General features: G+C 37.3%; 1 protein-coding gene across 3 annotated transcripts in view; it reads left to right on the top strand.

Moving 5' to 3' along the window:
* TTC8 (tetratricopeptide repeat domain 8) overlaps positions 1–22916 on the top strand; it is a 53343-nt gene that overhangs the window by 23379 nt on the left and 7048 nt on the right. For all 3 annotated transcript variants that reach the window (XM_004434186.3, XM_087448074.1, XM_087448073.1), the window contains 6 exons: positions 4291–4376; positions 8768–8855; positions 10955–11065; positions 20114–20253; positions 21624–21798; positions 22642–22764. In XM_004434186.3, coding sequence (XP_004434243.1) covers positions 4291–4376; positions 8768–8855; positions 10955–11065; positions 20114–20253; positions 21624–21798; positions 22642–22764 — 723 coding nt within the window. The remainder of the gene's footprint in view (positions 1–4290; positions 4377–8767; positions 8856–10954; positions 11066–20113; positions 20254–21623; positions 21799–22641; positions 22765–22916) is intronic.

Below are 22916 nucleotides of genomic sequence, written 5' to 3'. Positions count from 1 at the left end.
CATTAGAGAAAATGCCAGTAAACAAGCACATTAGAGATGCACTTTCTCACTAACAACAAAAATGTAAATTAAAGAAATTTTGGATCTGCAATTTTAAATTTAGGAAATTTGAAAAATAATACTGGGGGAGAATGGAGTAAATTGTTATACTCATATATTATAGATGATATTTGAAATGGTATAATAATTTGGAAAACAATATGATAATATATAGCAGGTAGCTATAAAGATGTTTATTTAATTTGTTTCTGTAATTTCACTTCTCAGGAAATTTTGTGAAAAAATAAAGTGCTGTATTTGCAAAGGTATTTATTGTAGCATTAGTTGGAGTAGCAAATAAACTTGAAAAACAACTTCAATGTTCGATGATGGAAGATGAGTTTAGTAAATTATAGTAAATTGCATGATGGAATTTTATGTAGCCATTAAAAATCATAATTATAAAAACTAGGCAGAAATATGAAGTGTTTATGTTTAGCCAACAAAGTATACCATTTAGTATGTTAATAGAATTATAACTCTAAAAAGGTATATTTATGACAGATACTAGAAAGTATTACCGAAAAATGAAAATAATAATATTACGAGATAGAGTTGTATTTATTTTACAAATATTTATTTAATGCCTACATTGTGCTGGCAGCTTGGATTACAACAATAAATTGAGAAGCTATAATCCATGGTACTAATGGAGATTATCTAATTTTACGTTTTTTCCCCCAAATTTTCAATAATATTATGGCAACTTCTCATTTATAAATTTAGCTGTAAATTAGGGTCAATAATAAATTAAGATGCTTGTTATTGTACCTGCTTGTTATTTTCATCTGCTTACCCCCAATACATAGAACACAAAATTAAGCAATTTGTTTTGTTTTTATTTAGTGAAAAGGACAAATTGTTGGTTCCTCCGTTTTCCTTTTTATTCATTAGTTGATTGATTGAGTTATTCTTTAAACAAATAATTATTGAGTGCCTGCATATTGGTACTATGATGGGTGCTGGGAGTCCTGGGTAGGAAGGATGCCTTGTGTCTGTTTTCTTACTCTGTTAAGGCTTGCCACATTATAGTTCTGTTATGGATCAGATTGTTCCATTAAAATGTCATTTTAGATTTACCACAAATGTTATTTTCTGAATGGAAGAAGGATTTAGATAATGAGCATGTTCTTTTTTTTTTTTGATGAGGAAGATTGGCCCTTAGCTAACATCTGTTGCCAATCTTCCTCATATTGCTTGAGGAAGATTGTTGCTGAGCTAACATCCATTCCAATCTTCCTCTATTTTTTGTGTGGGACACTGCCACAGCATGGCTTGATGATGGCATGTAGGTCTGTGCCTGGGATCCGAACCTGTGAATCCCAGGCTGCCAAAGCAGAGTGTGTGAACTTAACCGCTATGCCACTGGGCAGGCCCCACAAAGCATGTATTTCTATACCTTTTGTATGTGTTGCAACTTTAGCTGGAAAAAGAAAAGAGGAATTCTGTTTTTTAACATACTGAAGAAATCAGATATGCTTTTATACTAGTTACTTTGGGTGGCTTCCAAGTTTCTTTGTAAATAAACTATTTTGTCCAAATACAGAGAATATTATAGACAAATGTAGAGGATACTGTGAAGTAGAATTTAAATGTTAAGAAAGAATAAATTGATTTTCCATGGAAAACTCTATTTCTGTCTTTGAGTTCTTAAAATTTTTTCTATTTGTGGGAGGGCAAGATTGACAGAACTAAAATGGCATGTGGGTTGGTGGTGGTTCTGTATTTGTCTACAGACAAGTATGGAGGATGCTGTAGATAAGTATAGAGAATACTATGAAGTGGTATTTAATTGTTAAGAAAAAGTAAAGTTGATCTATGGAAAACTGTATTTCTGCCTTTGAGTTCTTAATAACCACCCCCTCCCCACACACTCCCTTTTGGGGGCAATATTGGCAGTATTGACAAAACTAAAGTGGTGTGTGGGTTGGTGATTGTGGGAATCTTTATTTCCATATGGTCTTTAATTTCATCATCCTGAAGTTGTCACAACTGTAACAATTGAAAGGATGACTGTTTTTTTTTTAACTTCAGTGGTTGGAGCACTATTACTTAGGAAATACATTGAGATGCCCAGTTGGACATATTCACAAACATTCTGTTGTCTAGATCTTCCAAGTCCCCTCTACTTATGGACTTGTATCAACTTAGGCCTTTTATTTATGACATTCTAGGCCTTTATTAATATCTAGATATCAAATTGATTAAATTATTCAAAAATCCTTAAATATAAGTATATAGTCATTTATTTTAGAACATTGGGAAAGACTTGAAAGAAACAGATCTTTTGTCACCTCTTTAAAATTTTTAAATATTAATAGCTTTTAATTATGAATCTTATTACTATGACAGTTTTGTTTGGTTCTTAGGTTATTTTCAACATAAATCAGAAACAAAGAATAGAATTAATTCAATCAACAAATAATTCTTGAGTGCATCTTAACAGCACAGCAAAATACCAGAACAACAGTGATGTGTAAGAAGGGATGCCTGACCTCAGGGAACTTAGGGTCTGTTTGAAATGGTCACAAATGGTTGTCTAGTGCAGCCTCAGTCTTCATATGAAGAATGATCATTAAAATGTAATTTTTTAACCATTTTTATCTACATCAATAATTCGTATTAATTTTCTTAATTGGTTTAGTACAAACATATGGGTCCTACATAGGAAGACTTGTTCAGGACCATCTCTGAAAGGAAAATCAGCAGCACTAAATCTAACCTGGGAAAATTAGACTATGTAAAAACATTTAGAACATTTTTTTCTGAAAAATAGAAGGTCTGTTATATTAAACATGAGAATGAATATGATCTATTTGCTAGAAAAGGTCTTTATAGAGATTAAGTTAAAATTACGTTCAGATATATACAGTGCACTCCTGAATTGAGCTGATTGAAAATAGGTTTTTGTAGTATTTCCAGAGATAATGCTTATTGAAGTTATACTATTTTCCTTCATTTTTTGCTCCCATTTTTATTTCTGCCTTGGGGAAAAAGAGAAAAATAAGCATATGAAAGTGGTATGTGGCTTGTTTTTAATGTCTGTAGTTTTCAAGTAGAGATGTTGATTTTTCAAGTCCGTTAGAACCTCAGCATGGTGACACCACACCGTTCTTTCATAAAGAGTTTGCATATTTACAAGTCTCCCCCGGAGCAAGGGAAGATGGGGAGCACAAGGAAAAGTGATTAATTTTTCAGTAGGAGATTCAAGGAACTCTTCCAGCATTCATTTCAGAAAAGAGTTAATAGTAAGAAATGGACAATAATATGGGTTGCATTCTGAGATAATAGAACTGAAAATCTAAGAGTTACTTTAACTGAGCTGTTGGATATGATTATATGAACACTGGCCAAAGAATAAGTTTTTCAACCTTGAGAGAAAGAACAGTAAATATCATAAAAAATCAGAATTCTTTTTTAACTAAAAACCTGAGTTTTTATTCATCAAGTCTTTACATGAGCTTCAAATTTCTGTGAGCTTCAAATTTGTGTAAAGATTGACTTGCTTTCCTCTTTGTCCAGATGATTTCCACTTCCTCTGTAAAAAATCTACTTCCTGTTTAGTCATCTCTTGTCTGATCGTGAATAAATAATAGAACAAACTAGAAGACGTTAGAGAGAAAGGGATAAACACATGTAAAATATGACAGCAGTTAAGAAAATCTTTTTCAGTCTGCTGCAAAGGAAAGTCTGACCCTTAGAATTACTGGAATATAAAGTGATATCAGAATAATGGCATGATGGTTGTTGAAGATGACATTTACCCTAGTACTTCAACTCCTTTCACTCTTCATGATCCTGTTTTCCAGACCTTTTTCTATCTGCATTCTTGATCTTTTCCTCTTTCTCTACATCCGTCTTTAAAGTGGGGCCTGCAGTTGGACCTGACTCACACACCAAGGGCTTGACTGCCACTAAGTTTGGAGGCATTTTGGTGGGGAGAGGGTAAAAACTTATGGATTTTTTAATAACAATTTTGTACCTTGTATATTAAAATTGTATTCAAATATATTGTACATCTGCTTCCCTTTGATCAGTGTTTACTTCTCATCTGCTGTCAGCCCTCTGGTCTGGAACTGATTATTTAGAGAAAATTGGTGGGGCCATCTGGAAATATGAGCAACTTGATTTTCTGTCTGATTTCTAATGCATGTTTTGATTGATGCTAATTGTATGGTTTATTTCATTATTTATTGTTTCTGTTTATTGTTAGAAAAGAAAATCCTAATCTAAAATGACTTGTTTTCAAAGGCTTTGGATTTGGCTGCCCTTTCTACAGAGCATGCTCAGTATAAGGACTGGTGGTGGAAAGTACAGATTGGAAAATGTTACTACAGGTAAAATTTTGATTATTTGTGAAGGGCTAGGAAGTGGCAACATATTTTAGAGTCTCAAATCTGATAACTTTTTTTTTTTTTGGATAGATTTCCTCATGAAGAAATGAGAACCGTGTCTTTGGTTTACTTGAGAAAGCATTTACTTAGCAATCACCTGGTAGCACTAAGAACTGACACCTTTAAAATAATAAAAGTTTGGAACTGGGAAGGGGAAACTTTGAGACCATCAGGTCCGAGACCCCTTTTCTGATGAGGAAGCTGAGGCCAGAGAGTGGATGTGATTTGCGTCAGGAACTAGTTAGTCACAGACCTGGGACTAGAATTAAGTCTGTTGATTCCCACTCCACTCCTCTTGGCTCTCAAGTCTTTTTTATTTCCACTGATGCCTCACATCTGTAAAGTGCTTTTAGATAAGAGATAGCTTGTCTATATGTTACGTTATCTCACTTAAATCTTGCAGCACCTTGGAGGTAGTTGCTATTATTAGCCCTTTGTCCTGATGAGAAAGATTGAGCCTCAGAAAAATAAAATGACTTGTCCAGATTCATATAGGTAGTTAAGTGGCAGAACAAGAATTTGAGCTCAGCTTTGTGATGCCAGTTCTCTTACTATTTGCACAATTCCATAGTGTTTCTCTAGGATCCAAATATTCTTATATTAATTCACTTAATTTTTAAACACATTTTTTTGTGTGTATGTGAGGAAGATTAGCCCTGAGCTAACATTTGTTGCTGATCCTCTTCTTTTTGCAGAGGAGGATTGGCCCTGGGCTAACATCCGTGCCCATCTTCCTCTACTTTATATGTGGGATGCCTGGTATAGCATGGCTTGATAAGCAGTGCATAGGCCCACACCTGGGATCTGAACCCGTGAGCCCCGGGCCGCTGAAGCGGAGCGCGTGAACTTAACCACTATGCCACCCGGCTGGCCCCTAAACACATTTTTAAGCAAAGTAATTGAGAGATCAGAAGAGTTGTGATTAATTTTATGAATATTATACAGCAATTAGTAAATAAGACCTGAAAATTGTTGCCTAATATTGAAATGCATTTAGAGCGTTTGAAAAGTAGAGATAAATGAGCAATTATAAAGATAAATGTCTTTTATTATGCAAAGACAAGGTTGATCAGTTACTGTGAACGTCCTTCAATACTTATAAACTTTAGTTGTCAGTCAAACACTGAGGTAAAGGAAATATATAAATGGAATAATAAGAATGCTTATTCTTCTACTGTTGAAATTAAGACTACTTTCCATTTAGATATTTCACATAGAACTCGAGTATTTTTTCCTACTGTTAGATTGAGGAAGTGTTTTCTGCTAAAAGGTAATTTTAGACCATTATAACATTTAACTCTTGTGAATATAATTTCTGAAGACAAGCTGGAAATCTTGAGCTTCTAAGCAAAACCTTCAGAAACCTTTAATAATTAAAGAAAAGCACAACTTGGATGGCATTTAAATGAGTGCACCTTGTCATATTAATTATTGTTCTTTTCTGTTCCTTAATAGCTTCTCATCTTTCTTATGTATTCAGCATTCATTCCTTCATTCACTCACTTAGTAAATTATTTTAGGAGCAGCTGCTCTGCTAGGCAGAGAGGTTTCAAGTATTTATTAGATAGCCCCTTCCTTCACATAGTTTACTGTTGAATGGGGGAGAGAGAACAGTAACCGATTATAAGCATGGTTCCCATTATGATAGAAGCAAGCACCGGGTGGTGCAGTGGGAGCCCAGAGAAAGAGCTCCTAACTCTGACTGGAGAGGTCAAGGGTGGATTACCAGAGGATACAGCCTCAAATTGACTTCTGTCTCTTTGCTCCTGGTCACGAAGTTCTCCTGGGTCTTCCTCTGCAAGAGCTCTCACATTTGCTCCCTTACTTCCCATTCCCACTCAGATGCCCTAATTCTGGCTTTTAGTGTCATTCGTTTGAGTTGTTAGGTTAGCTTCTTATCTGGGTTTTCTCTCTCCATTTTCTTGCCCCGTCAAGCCTTCCTGTATACTATTGTCAGAGTAACTGGTTGTGAAATAACAGCTCTTGTTGGATTCTTTGGTTAATCTCCATTAACCTCTAGAATGGAGTCTGAATTTTAGGTGTGGCATCTATGATCTTGTCCCAGTCTACATGTTTGCCCTTATCTCTCACTTCTCCCATTCCTTATTATGCCCTCCTTTCTAGTTAAACCAAAACAACTCAGCATTGCCCTAACGTGCTGTGTACTTTCCTGCCTGTGTGCTTATGCAGATAGTTTCTTCTATCTGAAATGTCCCCCCACCCCCACCTCATCCTATCTAACTGTCAAAATCTTGCCTGTCACTTCCTCCCTGAAACTATCTTGTTTCGTTCCTCCTCTGTGCTCTCAAAGCCCTTTTTTGTCTCATTGCCATAATACAAATTAAATTTATTTGTGAACATGATTTGTTTCAATCTTTATTGGTGCCTTCAGGACATGGTTGTTATCTTCATTTTCGCATCTCCTTGCCATCATGAAATGGGCATTCACTTGGTGCTTGACAAAGGTTATTGAATTAAACTGGAGAGAAAAAGTTGGCAGTTGGTGGGGATTGTCTCTGGACTCTGACTCTCTGATATTGGCCTGTGTTCATGGCCTTAACTGATGTTTTCATTATTCCTAAACTTTCTTTATACATGGCCCACTCCATTTCCTTTGCACAAGAACCCATGTGGTAAATTCCTTTTTGATAGTACTAGAAGTTGTCCTTTGAGGATGCAGCAATAAAAAAACATGACCCATCTTTCCTTCCTTTCTTTGGTTTCCTGATAGCTCAATAGCTCTGATTGCTTTTGTTTGTTTTTTAATTTGCTTATCCTTCCATCTCCATTGTTTTTAAAAAAATCTGTTTCTTTTTTCATATTCTTGTTTTATATGTGTCTTTTATTGTAATCTCTTTTAAATCATTTTTGGAAAGAGACGACTTGTTAGATAAAAATATAGACTCTTGGGGGCCGGCCTGGTGACGTAGTGGTTGAGTTCATGCATTCCGCTTCAGCTGCCCGGGGTTCAGAGGTTCAGATCCCGGGTGTGGTGCTATGCACTGCTTATCAAGCCATGCTGTGGCAGGTGTCCCACATATAAAGTAGAGGAAGATGGGCATGGATGATAGCCCAGGGCCAATCTTCCTCAGTAAAAAGAGGAGGATTGGCAACAGGTGTTAGTTCAGGGCTAATCTTCCTCACCAAAAAAATATATATATATACAGACTCTCATGATAATTAGCTGAATCATGGAATTCACTGACTGAACTTCAGCCATGTGTTTACGACTTGCATGTTCAGTTGAAGTCATGTATGTAAATATGTAGTTTTCCAGAACTTTTAGAGTTCTTTGATAACATTTTATAAATACTCCTTGTAAAAGTTGCGGGACTTTTGAAGAGGTGGGGGTTTCTGCCATGTCACACACCCGCTAACTTTGCGCCAACTGTTTTGGGTGACATTTAACCCCTTTAATCACCTTGCTTCCAACAGCTGTTTGGGTATAGCCACACCAGTGCTTGACGCTTAAGTTAGGAAAAAAGATCAAGCTATTCTTTCAAGCCTTTAAGTGAAAGTAGCACAATGGGACATACTGTGTATTGTTCTGACTTTATTTCACAAAATAAAAGCATTATCATAAAGTGCCTAAGTAGCTCTTAGATGGTGAGGGATGAGTAGTTATGAGAAAGCCCAACAGATTTATTAAGGACAAGCTAAAGTGTGCTTTAATGATTGGTTTAGTGGTAACAAAATGTTCCCTAGGCAGAAGAGATCGGTGACATCAGGATAGTTATAGTTAGGCAGGGAACAGATCTCAAATTTGTAGATAGGACAATCAGGATCAGATATTAAAAAAAGAAAAGAAAATATTTCTAGAGTAATAAAATAGTATAGCTATATACTCAAGTGGCAATTACTACTTACATCAAAATTGTTTAAGAATAGCTTTAAAAATGGGGTTTTGTCTCAGAGCGGAAGGTGTTTTCAAAGAAATGTCACCCTTCAGTTCTTCCAGGAAAATGGAGACTCTAAGCATTTATTCAGGTCGCCTGCCATATGTCCAGCTGATCATAAGCTCTTTGGGTGATGACCTGGTGTGACCTGGCTCACTGGCAGCTATTAGTCCTGCTGTGACTAGGCTTCTGACAGAGGCTTTACACAGCATTTGAGGGTTAGATAGACAGTGAATATGAGAAACAGGCAACTTTTTGCTAAACTATATAAACATTTATGTTAATATTAATATATGTGTGTGTATGACATTACCTTCTTTGGTACATACTTATTCTTATAGAGGTAATTTGTCTCTATTCATATCCTCAGGGTATGAATAAATGCTGTAGTATTTATTTTTAAGTTGAATGTCTAATTCTTTTAACGGCTGTTCTTAGGTTAGGAATGTATCGTGAAGCAGAAAAACAGTTTAAATCAGCCCTGAAGCAGCAGGAAATGGTAGATACGTTTCTCTACTTGGCAAAAGTAAGTAAATATTCTTAATTTGAGTGAAATGTGTCTTCTCAGAGTGAGTGTTTAATTCTGTCCAGTGCATGGAGAGAGTTGCCAGTTTCTTCAGGAATATTTAGCGAGTTAATATGTTCAGACTTAACTTATTTTTCTTTAGAGCAAGGGAAAAAGTGAGAACCTATAGAAGATAACCATCTCAGGAGAAATTGATTGCCATAAAAAATAATAAAACCCATTTGAAAGATTGCCCATTAGAGCAGAAGAAAATACCAGAGGCCTACCACCCCCATGCGTAATAGGCCCCAGAGAGGCCTTCTTTTTTATGACACACTTGTCTCCCGCCTAAGCAGACTGTAGAGAACAGGGATTATTTTTATGTAGGTCCTTCATTTCTTGTCTCTTCCATAATAACAGAAACAATATTTCCATTTATTGAGCACCTACTCAATGTAAGGTACTGTGTCAGGTCCGTTCCATATGCAGTTTAATTTAAGCCTCATAGCTTTTCCTTTGTACTCTTAAGGAAAAGCAGACTTAAAGAGGATAAGTCAGATTTTCAGGATCACTTGGCTATTAAGAGCCAGCATTCAAACTCAGGACTTTCTGATTCCAGAGCTAACTCACTGTGCCCCATAGTGCCGCCTACAGCCACAATAGAATTGAAGGGCCTCCCAGAATTTTTAGTATCAGGATAGTTACTTCACCCTCACCAAGGCTACTTTAAGAAACATTTGATGAAGTGGTGGTTATGACATCATCTTGCTGTATCTTTAAGAATTTTTTAAATTAAAAGGTGGGGTAAGGAAGGTTGAAAAGAAGATGAGATAGAAAAGGAAGTACTACTACTTCTTAACTATGGTATTAAAAGTTAGCATACTAAAAGGAAACAAAATGAAAGTTATGCTGTATAAGTTACTGTGCTAATCTTAGTATGTTTACAGTGGTTTTCAAAAATGTTTGAAACTCTCAGGTGTCTAAGTCTATCTTCTATACATTATATATTAAACTTAAATTCTTAAAGAAGTTTCTAAGCATCATAGTAGACTTTTAAACTTTTCTGACAGCTTGAAATTAAAACTCAGGTCACACTATTTAACTGTCATCTTAGTTGATAATCACTTGCCACATGGTTAAAAAACTGTACTTTTAATTTTAACTATTGTTAACTACGTGGTTTGACCTATTTATCCATAAATCGATTTGTTTAAATCCATTATTGCCTGCATGACTGTGTAGAGGTAAAATCTGCTGATTTTCTTTAATATATGAAGGAATGATTGCTAAATAATAGAGATCAAGCAGATTTTAGGAATAACATTTCTTTAAAAGTTAGATTGTTAATTTTAAAAATTATTAAATATTTTATATTACTTAGTCTATTAAATTTTATTATTTATTATATTTAATAAAGCAGTTTAGAAATGTATAAGGTAAAAATTGAAAAGTTTTCATCCATATCGCTCCCTCTAATCTCATACTTTAGCAATAAACACTGTAAACAGTTTTCTGTGTATCCATTTGGGCCTTGACTTCAAAGCACAATCTAACTGTTTAGGAAGAAATAGAGGATCCATGATCATGAAGAAAAAATGTCATAATCTTATGTTTCTAATCATAAAATAATTCTCCATCCCTCACAAGTCCGTTTCCCCTCTATTTCTGAGAGTCCTTTTCCAAAACCACCCTCTCCACAAGCTCTCTCCTGCTGCTCTTTCTCGGACCTTGTTCCATGGGTCATCCCCTCTTTCTCCTGCATCTTCGACTTCAGTCTCAGGATTGATTTCTTAGTGCCAGCCTATAGACATACTCATGTCTGTTCTATCCTAAAAAGATTTTCCCTTGACCCTTTCCTGTCTAGTTATTGCTCAGTCTCTGTGACAATGGTAAGACCACAATGAGGATTTTTTTGAAGGAATAAATGAATGAATTCTTCATATACAATACAAGGAGATAAAACTGTAACATCATTGTTGAAAATTAATTCTACACGTTTCTGAAAAATTTTTACTGTAATATCTAGGAGATAATTTGTTAGTAAGCAATTATTATAAACTTGTAACAAATAGTATTATTTTCAGAACCATTACTTTTATTGAAATGTTTCTTGGTTTTAGGTTTACATTTCATTGGATCAGCCTCTGACTGCTTTAAATCTTTTCAAACAAGGCTTAGAAAAGTTTCCAGGAGAAGTAACCCTACTTTGTGGAATTGCCAGGATCTATGAGGTAAGGTTCATATTATTCAAAAAGTTGACGTCAAGTTGAGGTTATATGCTTCTTAAGTAAACTCAAAGTCCCTTGGGGTCTAGTGAGGAGAACAATTTATAAAATTATGATTGTTGTCCTGTGGTTTACCAACAGAGTAAGAGATTTTAATGTATGCATTTAGTCAAGCTAAGTTTTTAATATTTCAAACATACAGAAAAGTATAGAGAACAGTATGAGATAGAGATTTAAATTAGTTTTCCCCTAGAGATAGCTAGTTGTCTTAGAGCATTTATTGATCCTTTTCCCAAGGTCTGTAATGTGAAGTATCAATTTTTTCTATATATAGTAGATGTATCTTGAGGTTTTCTGTTCTGTTCTATTGGTCTGTTTGACTATCCTTATACCAATATTATGTCATCTTAATTACTGTAGCTTTATAATACTCTTCACTAGGGCAGTTTGTTCATCTTCATCAGGAAAGTCTTGGCTATTTTGGACTTCCGCTTATTATAAATTTTAGAATCATGTTGTCAAATTCCAGGAAAAGCCCTGTTGAGATGTCCTCCCTGCTGCCTGATTACTATGGCTTTACAATAATTCCCACACCAGGTTGGGCAGATTCTACCACCTGTTCTTCGCAGTTGGTTATTCTTGACCCTTTGCTCTCCCGTATTGATACTAGGATCGACTTCTCAAGACCCATTAAAAAAATAAGCCTGCAGGTATGTTGACTGGAATTACATTGAATATGTAAATGTTAGAGGGGGGCTTTCTTCCCACTCTCAGTCATGATATAACTCTCCATTTACTTTGGTCTTCTTTTTGTGTCCTTCAATAAATATTTTGTAATTATTTCCATAAAGATATTTTGTTGGGGGTCCCCAAAACCACCGTGAGATTCGATGATTTGTTAGAAACATCCAAAGCAAAGAGAAAAGGCACATGGGGCAAAGTTCAGAGGAAACCAGGCACTAGCTTCCAAGAGTCCTCCCGCAGTGGAGTCACACAGGACACAATTCTTTCGGCAACAGGTTATGACAACATGTGTGAAGCGTTGCCTATCAGGGAAGCTCATTAGAAACTTGGTATACAAGAGTGTTACCAGGGGCTTGTTGTATAGGCACCCTCTGCCCATCATAAAATCCCAGACTCCAAGAAGTAAAGCAGGTGTTCAGCATAAACCGCATTGTTTGTACAAACAGTTTAGGTGTAGTGAGCCACTCTTATCATTTGGGGAAAGTTTTATATCAATATAGAGAAGCAGCCAAGTTCTCAGATGCCAGCCAAGGGCCAACCTTGCCAGCCGGCCTTTCTAAGAATAGCAGTCTCAGACCTGCTATGTTAACTCTTCTGCACAGATGTATTCCTAGGTATAACTATGAATGGAATCCTTTTTTTTTCCTATTGTATTTTCTATTTGATTATTTCTGGTGAGTGGGAATGCATTAATTTTTTAAAGTTGATTTGATACTAGCAACCTGGCTAAATACTCTGTTTAAATTTTAATATCTTATCCATAGATTCTCTTCAATTTTCTAAGAAATAAAATAATCATCATCTGCAAATACAGACAGTTTCATCTCCTCATTTCAATCATTTTAACACTTTTTAACATATCTTGTTGTTTAGGACTTTCATTACAATATTGAACAGAAGCATCTCTGTTCTGTTTTAAATTCCTTGAAATGCTAGGTATGACATTTTTAAATTATTTTGTTAGAAAAAGAATGGAAGGTATTAATAGTTACTACTATATCTGGGTAGTAGTATATAAATTGCTTTTTGGGGCCGGCCCGGTGGCGCAAGCAGTTAAGTGCACGCGCTCCGCTGTGGCGGCCTGGGGTTTGCCGGTTCGGATCCCGGGTGCACACTGCTTGGCAGGCCATGCTGTGGCGGCGTCCCATATAAAGTGGAGGAAGATGGGCACAGATGTTAGCTCAGGGCCAGTCTTCCTCAGCAAAAAAAAAAAAAAAAAAGAGGAGGATTGGCAGATGTTAGCACAGGGCTGATCTCCTCACAAAAAAAAAAAAATTGCTTTTATTTTCTTCTTTATATTTTCTATATTTGCCAGATTTTCTCTAGTGAACATGCATTACTTTTAAAATGAAAAACAAATAGTATTTTTGAATTTTCTAGAAATGTTTCCCCTTTTGAAATATAATTTTGACAAACTTGTAAATAGAAGACTTTGATCATTTAATAAAAATACTATGTCAGTCTCTCTCTATGTTTACTTGTGTGACCCTGAGTTGAACATGAACAAAATTGTGACCAAGAAGCTTAGAAAGGAAGGAAATAAAATAGAATCGATTTTTGAAACCAAGGGAATTTGTGCACAGTGGTGACCAATGCAGTCGGATCTCTTTGACCTTTAGACTCTGCCTTCTGCACATTTCAGTCTTCTGCCCTTCTCTTAGGCGGGAAGTGCTAGTGAATGATGGCATCTTGAACATGTGGTTGCTGGTCAGAATTCCTTCCAAACGTCTGTATGGTCACTGTTGCCATGGCTGGAGTAGGGAGTGGCTCTGGAGCAGATCCTTTACTCAGCTCCCTTCTTCCTTTGCCTGCTTTGGGTTTGGCCAGGAGTGGGAGGAACATATCCTTTTATAAGTGTCCAGGGGAAGGCTTTGTGAGAAAAGTAGAACGTAAGTTTGTACTTGAAGGAAGAAAGTAGAGAGGAAAGCATCCTAGTTGTGGGGATGATGTCACACACAAATTGGATGCTCAGGGACTAAGCACAGACTTGGAATAGTCGGATGCAGTATTTCTCCTTGAATTTACGTAGTCAATTTCCCTCATGCCACAGTTTACCATACAAAGATTTCCTCTGTATTCTTTTTCTGTTTATGTGACAATGGGTTTAGAGTTAATTAGTAAAGTTTGCTCCTTTGTATTACAGCCTACACTACATAAGCCTTCAGAGGTTTTTGTATGTACGTCATTCTTTTCTCTGGAGAGATTCTCTTCCTTTATGTTCTTTTCTTTTTATTTATCATTTTCATTTTGGTCTTGTATCTTTTAAATGTTTTCTATTTTAAAATGAACTTCATGTTGTGCTGCCTATTGTTCATTGCTTGTTTTGTACAGAAACTTGTTTGAAATGATTTATCCTTGCTAAATTGATTTGGTTGTGGTTTTAATTTTTCTTGAGGCATTTTGTTTATCCTTGTGAAAGGCAGGTCTTTATTTGAACTGTTCTTTGTTAAAAGGTGTTTGAATTAGAAACATGACCCTAGGAAACATTATTCTAGTGGTCCTTGAACTTTACTGTGTATAAAAACGACTGTGGGAGTGTTTGAGGAGCACAGCTCATCCTCTACCTGCTGAGTCAGACGTCCTGGAAGGTGGGACTCAGGCATTTGTGTATTTAACGAGCTCACTAGGTGATTCTGATGTATAAGGGAGTTCGAGAACCACTGCAACATTCACTTCCTTAAGTTATTTGCAATTTTATTTTAAATAACTAAAAATCTAATTATAGTTAGTATTTTGTGAATTGGTTAAAAAATAACCACTGTGAAAATCGCATAATGATAGCATGGTTATTTATATACTTGAAGTGACATTGATATACTTGGAAATATTATTTTAAATCTATATTAATAAAAAATTTATTCTAGAGCTACTATAATTTAAACAATTCTGATGCAGGAATAGATTAAAGGACCAAAATAGAGTCTACATATGTTCATACATATGAAAATTTATGATGTGAGAAGATGGCCTATTAAATCAATTGGATTATTGGATTATTTAATAGATAAAAAAATAGAACTGGATGAGTAATGATTTTTTTTTTTTTTTTTTAAGATTTTATTTATTTTATTTTTCCCCCCAAAGCCCCAGTGGATAGTTGTGTGTCGTAGCTGCACATCCTTCTAGTTGCTGTATGTGGGACTCGGCCTCAGGATGAACGGAGAAGTGGTGCCTCGATGCGCACCCGGGATCCGAACCCGGGCCACCAGCATCGCAGCGCGCGCACTTAACCACCAAGCCACAGGGCCGGCCCATGATTTCTTATACTAAAAGAATCTATTACTGCCAGATGACTCAAAGATTTAAAACCATGAAAGTTCAAGAAGAAAACATAGATGAATTATTTGTATAAACTTGGAATGGGGAAGACCTTTCTAAGCATGATACAAAGTCAGAAAGCCATATTTGATAAATATGAGAACATACAAGTTAAAATTTCTATATATCAAAAATAAAAACCAAAACAAAAAAAAGGTAAAAATATCAAATGGGGAAAATATTTTCTATACTTTGGACAGACAAAAGGCTACTTTTAATTTCCTCAATCTGCACATGCTTAAAAATTGCTGGATTTCAGGTGGTTTACGTGTTGATGGATGAATTACACACAGACACACACACATACAAATGCACATGCCCCTACACTTATAAATTCTCATTTATTTAGTCAAGAATGTAAATATTTATGGAAACTATGTGTTTCTTTGGAGCAGTTGTGGGTCAGATTGTGGTGTGGCTTTTGTGTAGGTCTTTGTTTTCCTCCTAGCCTAGGAGGCTGTTGACCTTCTCCATGTGAGTAAAATCACGCCAGACATGAGACAACAGCCTAATTCAGCTGCATTTTGGCTACACCACCACCCTTTCATACTGGGGCTTGGTAACACCCATCTGGAAAAACTTAACCAAGCCATCTATGCTTTTCCTCTGGAGGGAATGTTTAAATCAGCATCAGCCCAGGCTCATTTCATCTGAAGGAGAAAGCAGAGCCATATCTCTGCCTCCAGCTCCCCTGTATCCAGGAGGGCAGTTCCCCACTCAAGTCCCTCATACATTCAAACCGATAATAAAAGGGCAAAAGATAGGATAGGAAAGCAGGCAAAGGACATGAATCGACAGTTCATGAAAAAGAAATATCAATATCTGGTGTGTTAAATGCGTAACCTCAGTGATGATTAAAGAAATAAAAACTAAAACAATAATATTATGTCATTTTTCACTCAATCAGGTTGACAAAGATGTGTAAGTTCTCTGGTATCTAGGGTTGTCGAGGGTGTGGAGGAACAAACTCCACATATGAACATTGTTGCTGGGAGTGTACATTGGTACAACTCATTTGGAGACTGTTTTGAGTTACTGATGAGATTTTTAAATGTGCGTGCTCTTTGGCCCAGCAATTTTACTTCTAGGAATTTTCCTGAAGGCTGTTTTCATACAAGTACACAAAGATATGTGCAAAGAGGGTTTTATAGTATTTTTTTATGGTAAAAAAATGGAAACAAACTAATGCTTCATCAACAAGGGGCTGGTTAAATAAATTATAGTCTGTGTATTGATGGAAGACTATGCAGAAGTAAAAAAGTAACAGAATAGAGCTCTTTGTATTGATATGGACAGAGAGTCAAGACACGGAGAGTACAAACAATAAACTGTATATCAGAATGTGTAGAATGATTCTGTTTGTGGTTAAAACATGCATACATGTATGTGTGCGTATATATGAACAAAGTTTCTTGACGAATACTCAAGAAGATATTAACAGAGCCTCTGCTGTGTGGGATTTGGGGAGGGGTGGGGTTTGGGAGATTTTCGTTTTATACCCTTTTGCAGTGTTTAAATTTATTTAGCATAAGCACATATTTTACAATAACAAGTTTGAAAAACTGCATATGAGGTTGCCAAAAACATAAGTTAGTTTCAGTCTAAAATTCCTCAAGATTACATAAATTAATTCTGTGCCCATCAATCAAGTATACAGACATTCTAAGGTAATTTTATAGAACTGAAAGCCTTGAAACAACTAGCTATTCAGGCTGGAGTCTTCTTTGCATTGGGCATTACTACCTGCTACGGACTGAATTGTGTTCCTCCCAAATTTGTATGTTCAAGTCCTAAGCCCCCAGTGTGGTAGTATTTAGAGATGGGGCTTTTGGGAGATAATTAGGTTCAGATGAGCTCATGAGGGTGGGGCCCTCATGATGGGATTAGTGCCCTTAAGAGAAGAGACATCAGAGACCTTTCTCTCTTTCTCTCTCTCTCTCTCTCTGCCATATGAGGACTCAGTGAGAAGGTGGCCCTCTGCCAGCCAGGAAGAGAGTCCTCACTAGAACCCAACTGTGCTGGCACCTTGATCTTGGACCTCTGGCCTCCAGACCTGTGAGAAGATAAATTTTTATTGTTTAAGCCACCTAGTCTATGGTATTTTGTTATGGCAACCCAAGCAGACTAATACGCCAATTTTGGCAGCTGTAACACTGAAGCCTTGCACTGTGGGATGCTGTTGCCCTGGAAACCAGAAAAGTCATGCACATGGGGCCCCATGCTTCATGGAGCCATTAAGGCTCACTGGTCAGGTTGCTGCCTAGGTGTGGAGATTATTCTTTGGAAGGAGAATATCTTAGTCTGCTCAGGCTACTATAACAAAATACCATAAACTAGGTGATTTAAACAATAGAAATTTATTTTTCATAGTTCTGGAGGCTAGGAAGTCCAAGACCGAGGTGCTGGCCAATTTGGTTCCTAGTGAGGGCCCTCTTCCTGGTCTGTAAATGGACACCTTTTTCGCTGTATCCTCACATGGTGGACAGAGAGATCATTCCTCTGGTGCCTCTTCTTTAAAGGGCACTAATCCCATTCATGAGGGCCTCACCCTCATGACCTAATTACCTCCCAAAGGCTCCACCTCCAAATAATATCCCATTGGGGATTAGGGCTTCAATATGAATTTTGGGGGGACACAAACATTCAGTCTGTAGCAGGGAAGGATTTGGGTGTATGTGTGGGAGTGGGGGTTGCAGGGAGGTGAGTTAAGATGCTCATTTGTTCTTTCCTTTTAAGTTTTACGAGGCTTTAGTTTTACCAAAAAATAGAAAATGCACTTTTATTAAAATTCTTTATTTTTCATACTTTTCAATGGGTTCTTATATTCTTAAAATATGAAGGAATATTTGGAATAGTTGCACATAACAGCAGTGTAAAATTCAGGAGAAAATGAACTCACAATTAATTAACAAATGTATCAACAGCTCTGTGTTTTGAAAAAAAAATTATTTTGCAGCTATAAGCAATGAATGAAAAAGCCTCTTCTCTTAAGGAACTAAATCCTGGCAGGACTTTGAATAAGAATTTCAAAAATAAAGCATGTGAAAAATATATATAAAGGATGAGTTTGGATCAACCTGTGAATGTTTTATTGCGGTTTTATGGGACTAATAAATAACACCCCTGTTCCTCACTCCAAGTTGAGAACCAGCTGAGAGATGGATACAGGATTCAAACAAAATGGAGGATAACCCATTAACTTTGTTACTGATAAAAGCAGAGTCGGAGCATGTGATTTTAGATCTATGACCAATAGGACTTAATGGTGTTCTGCCTCTGAGTTAGACAGACCAATCCACCCTGTCACAGACATGACTGTGCAACTTGCAGACCTTCTCCACCCAGGAGAGCCTGCTCCACACTGCAGGGCAGAGACTATGGGCAAGTTGTAGGCCAAGTTGGCTTCCTAACAGACCCAGGAGGGGCAGAGACAAGCATGCTCGGTTTATCTCATGGGAATGAGTGAGTAGGAGAGGGAAGAAAGGCCCCAAATATCATTTTAATATCAACATTTCTCAAAGTGTGGTCCAGGGATTCCTGGGGGTCCCTGAGACCCTTTCAAGGGGTCCACAAGGTCAAAACTAGTTTTATAATACTAATATTGATGAGATTGGTGATAATATTAATGGATGTGAATTTTTGATACTGAATAATGAAGTGCATTTATCTGTGTACGATCCCCTCAATTTGGCTGTGAACCTAAAACTGCTCTAAAAAAATAAAGTCCTTAAATTAAAAAAACAAAACTGAAGTCTATGGAGGTAAAAAAAATTCTATGTGATAAGAAAGCATTGTGTGGCGCTTCTTACCTTCAGTGGACTCTCTTAGATTTGATAAAATATGTTATGATTAAAATCAAGGGCCGGCCCCGTGGCTTAGCGGTTGAGTGCGTGCTCTCCGCTGCCGGCGGCCCGGGTTCGGATCCCGGGTGCACACCGAGGTGCCGCTCCTCCGGCCATGCTGAGGCCGCGTCCCACATACAGCAACTAGAAGGATGTGCAGCTATGGCAGACAACTATGTACTGGGGCTTTGGGGGAAAAATAAATAAAATCTTTAAAAAAAAAAAAAAAAAATCAAAACATATGAGTCCTCACATGATGAGAACAAGTGAGTGGTTCACACAATGTGTCATGTGATTTGAGAGGCAGAAAAGAGCTGTGTGAAGTGAGGGCGTGAAGGAAATCCCCATGAAGAGTGTGGGGCCTGAACTGGCCTTGAAGGTGGCTTTGAGAGATATAACGTTCATTAATAACATTAACTGCGTTTGTTTATGATTATCAGGGAGACTCCCCGTCTCCTGGCTGTCATTCTTCCCCACTTTGGTGTATGCTGTGTGTACCACCAAGTTATTCTTTAAAAAAGTAAATATAATCATGTTACTCCTCTGCTCTTAACTCGCTAATGGCTTTCCTTCAGTGTTGAGAAAACCCTGAAGTTCCTACCATGGCAGACAAAGCTCCTGGCTGCCTCTCTGACTCGTTTTGTGCTACTCGCCCTCTTCGCAGCCTCACTTGCCTTTGTGTGGTTCTTCATACTAGTGTGTTCCCACTTCAGGCTCTACAGTTGCTGTGCCCTCTGCCCGGATTGTGCCTCCCCCAGATGTGCTCAGGTCTCCATCCCTCACTTCACTCAGGCCTCTGTTCACATAGCACCTCCTCCGAAGTGCTGAAGTGCTTCCTCTGCAACCCTTTCTGAAGTGGCGCCCTCCCCCGCTGCCTCCCTGGCTCCTTACCCTGCTCTGTTTTCTTTACATCACTTGTCCTTGCCTGACAGTACATTGTTCATTTGTCTTCCTCACCAGAGGTAACCTCCTTTTAGATAGTAACTTGATCTTTTTGTTCATATTGTGTCCCCAGGGCCTAGAACAGGGTCTGGCACATGGCAGGCTCTTAATAAATATTTATTGAATGAAAGAATATAAACCAGTCAGAAAAAAAAATGTCTTGTCCAATATTAATAAAGTATTGCTCTTATGTCTTGATGGGGAATAGGAAATGAACAATATTTCATCAGCATCCGATTACTACAAAGAAGTTTTGAAACAGGACAATACTCACGTGGAAGCCATTGCATGCATTGGAAGCAACCACTTTTATTCTGATCAGCCAGAAATAGCTCTCCGGTTTTACAGGTGTGCTTTCCATTCAATTTGTAGAACTACATTCCTGTGAAATGTTGGTGGAACAATAATAAAGATGGAATGAAAATGTAGAGAAATGATGTATAGGCCAAGTCTATATGAGACTAAAAATTTAAACACCCAGATGTTTTATGAGCATTAAAGTGACATCTAATAATTTAGAAACTCACAGATATTTGGCAACTTGAAGAAACACACCTGGATATTGCTTGAGTTTTTAACACCATGTCATTGTATGAATTAGCGATTTTGTCGTCAACCAATAACAGTTTAATAGTTACTGGAAGCACATCTCGCCATCACTGCCCCCATTAATACCACTATACATAATATAAAGACCCTGAAGCTGAAATAGTGACACGATTTGCAAAGAGCTGTAGGCCCCAGGTTCTGAGTCCTGATGAGGACCTGGAACAATCCCCATTTCATGAAATACTGTCAACTCTTGTCCAAATATTTTTTAAAAATCTAAATAAATTCTGTTCACTGGTTCTCTTTTGAGCACATACTTATTTTATCCTATAGATGGTTTCTGAAATTAATTTTTAAATAATGATATCCTCTTCAGCCCTTAGGTAATATACAAGGAGATAACTGGCAGCTGACAAGAGTTCTTTCCCAATATATGTTAGAAGCATGAGATGTAATAATATGAATGCTGTCTTGTGCACATGCAGCTGACTCTACTCCCCAACCCCCAGAGTGCGTCATGGGTTCCTCAGGGCAGCTGAGGTGGATTTTCATTTGCTCATTTGAACTCTCTTGTCCCTTTCTCTTTGGGATTAATGATGCATAGAAGCACAATGGGGTTCTTGAGCTGTAGCGTGGAAGCTAAGTGGATGACATAGGGATCTACTGATGGTCTTGTCTTCCTGGGTGGAAGCTCATTGGAGGTCAGTAGACGCAGCTAAACTGCAAAATACAGGTAACCCAAACCAAGATCCAATTCAGCTGAAAACTTGGAGATATATGCTAAACACAGTCTTCAAATTAGATTAGAAGGCGTTAGGAGCTTACCTATGGGCACCAAAGCTTTATGAAGCAAAAAATGTGTGGGTTTTACTTTATGTGATTATTTATTTCTTATTTTGGTTCCATAACAAAGCTTTTGGGGAAAAAACTTATGTAAGTTGTTTCCAACCATGCCTCTGGACACATTTCCCATGACTAGTACCATTAAAAAAGACATGCTTTTGTATTTGCTTTAAAATTTTTTTCATTTACTGTAAGACTTTCTATTTATATTCTTTGGAGGTATTAAAAATTATAGAATGAATTCATTTCTACCTTTATAAAAATATATGTCTTAATATTTATAAAATTGGTCTGACACCAAAATTTGTGTGCTCTTTTTCTAAAAGGCGCCTTCTGCAGATGGGTGTTTATAACTGCCAGCTTTTTAACAATCTGGGGCTCTGTTGCTTCTATGCCCAGCAGTATGATATGACTCTGACCTCGTTTGAACGTGCCCTGTCTCTGACTGAGAATGAAGAAGAGGCCGCTGATGTCTGGTACAACTTGGGACACGTAGCTGTGGTACGTTACTTCTCTAATATCACTTCTGTTACAGGAAAGGTAGCCACAAGTTAGTTTGAGGAAATTTTCAGGTATTGTAAATTCAGGTTTGGTTATGGTCTTATGGAGCAATTTAGAGATTTCTAGGAGTCATAGCTTATTTTATATTCCCAGGTTAAATCCTCTTACATATAATTGTTGGCACAAATAATCTGTAACCAATCTATAAATCAAAATTGGGGTGAGTTTATTATGAGCCAGATCTGAGGACTGGCCTGGGGCCTTTCTTCCCCACAGAAGGAAAGGCACCAAAGAAGTGGGGTGTACAGAGTGGTTGTAACTGTCAAAGAGCATGTATCACATATGATTGGAATATCCCTTTTACAATAGTCGCGAGATTGCTTTGCTGGCACAGGATTTCACTCAGCAATTGATGAACATAGCAGGTAGCAGGTCTGTGGTCTCTAGCCGGGTGGTCACAGCAGGTCAGCGATCAATCCCTAGCCTAGGGAGAGATGCTGATGTGGGGGAAGTTACATCCTTATTTTTAAGGGCATTGTTCTTGTCTTTGGGACATAGTAAATGCTTAAAGCAGATATACAATGCATGCTCAAAGGCCAAGTCAGGCCCTTTTGGAAAAACAGGGTCAGGCCAAATTAGTTTTACACCAAATGGCTTCCTCATATACTCTAATATATCCTATTGCTTGTCATTTATTTATCACACTTCATACTTGACTATTCTGATCAGTACTTGTTGCTTTTTCTATGGTATCAGAAAAGATTTATATGAGGAAAGAAGGGAGGAGGTGGCAGGAGGAAGCATATGGATTTGTGTGTGCAAACATGTGCTTTTCTTTTGTAGGGAATAGGAGATACAAATTTGGCCCATCAGTGCTTCAGGCTGGCTCTGGTCAACAACAATAACCATGCCGAGGCCTACAACAACCTGGCTGTGCTGGAGATGCAGAAGGGCCATGTTGAACAGGTCTGTGAACTACCAGTGGCACAGTGGGCTACCTGCTTTCTTCAAAGAAAAGTCACATGTGGCTATGTTATGTATTTTAAAATGAGCTCAACAGTCTGACAGGCCTCTGTTTGAATCCCAGCTCAGATGCCTTTTAGTGATGTGACCTTGGA

This window comes from Ceratotherium simum, chromosome 24, assembly GCF_057802395.1.
Source record: "Ceratotherium simum simum isolate JZ-2026a chromosome 24, ASM5780239v1, whole genome shotgun sequence".
In the NCBI taxonomy this organism is placed as follows: Eukaryota; Metazoa; Chordata; class Mammalia; order Perissodactyla; family Rhinocerotidae; genus Ceratotherium; species Ceratotherium simum.
Note: the sequence above shows the minus strand (reverse complement) of the source record. Positions and strands in the feature narration are given on the sequence as shown.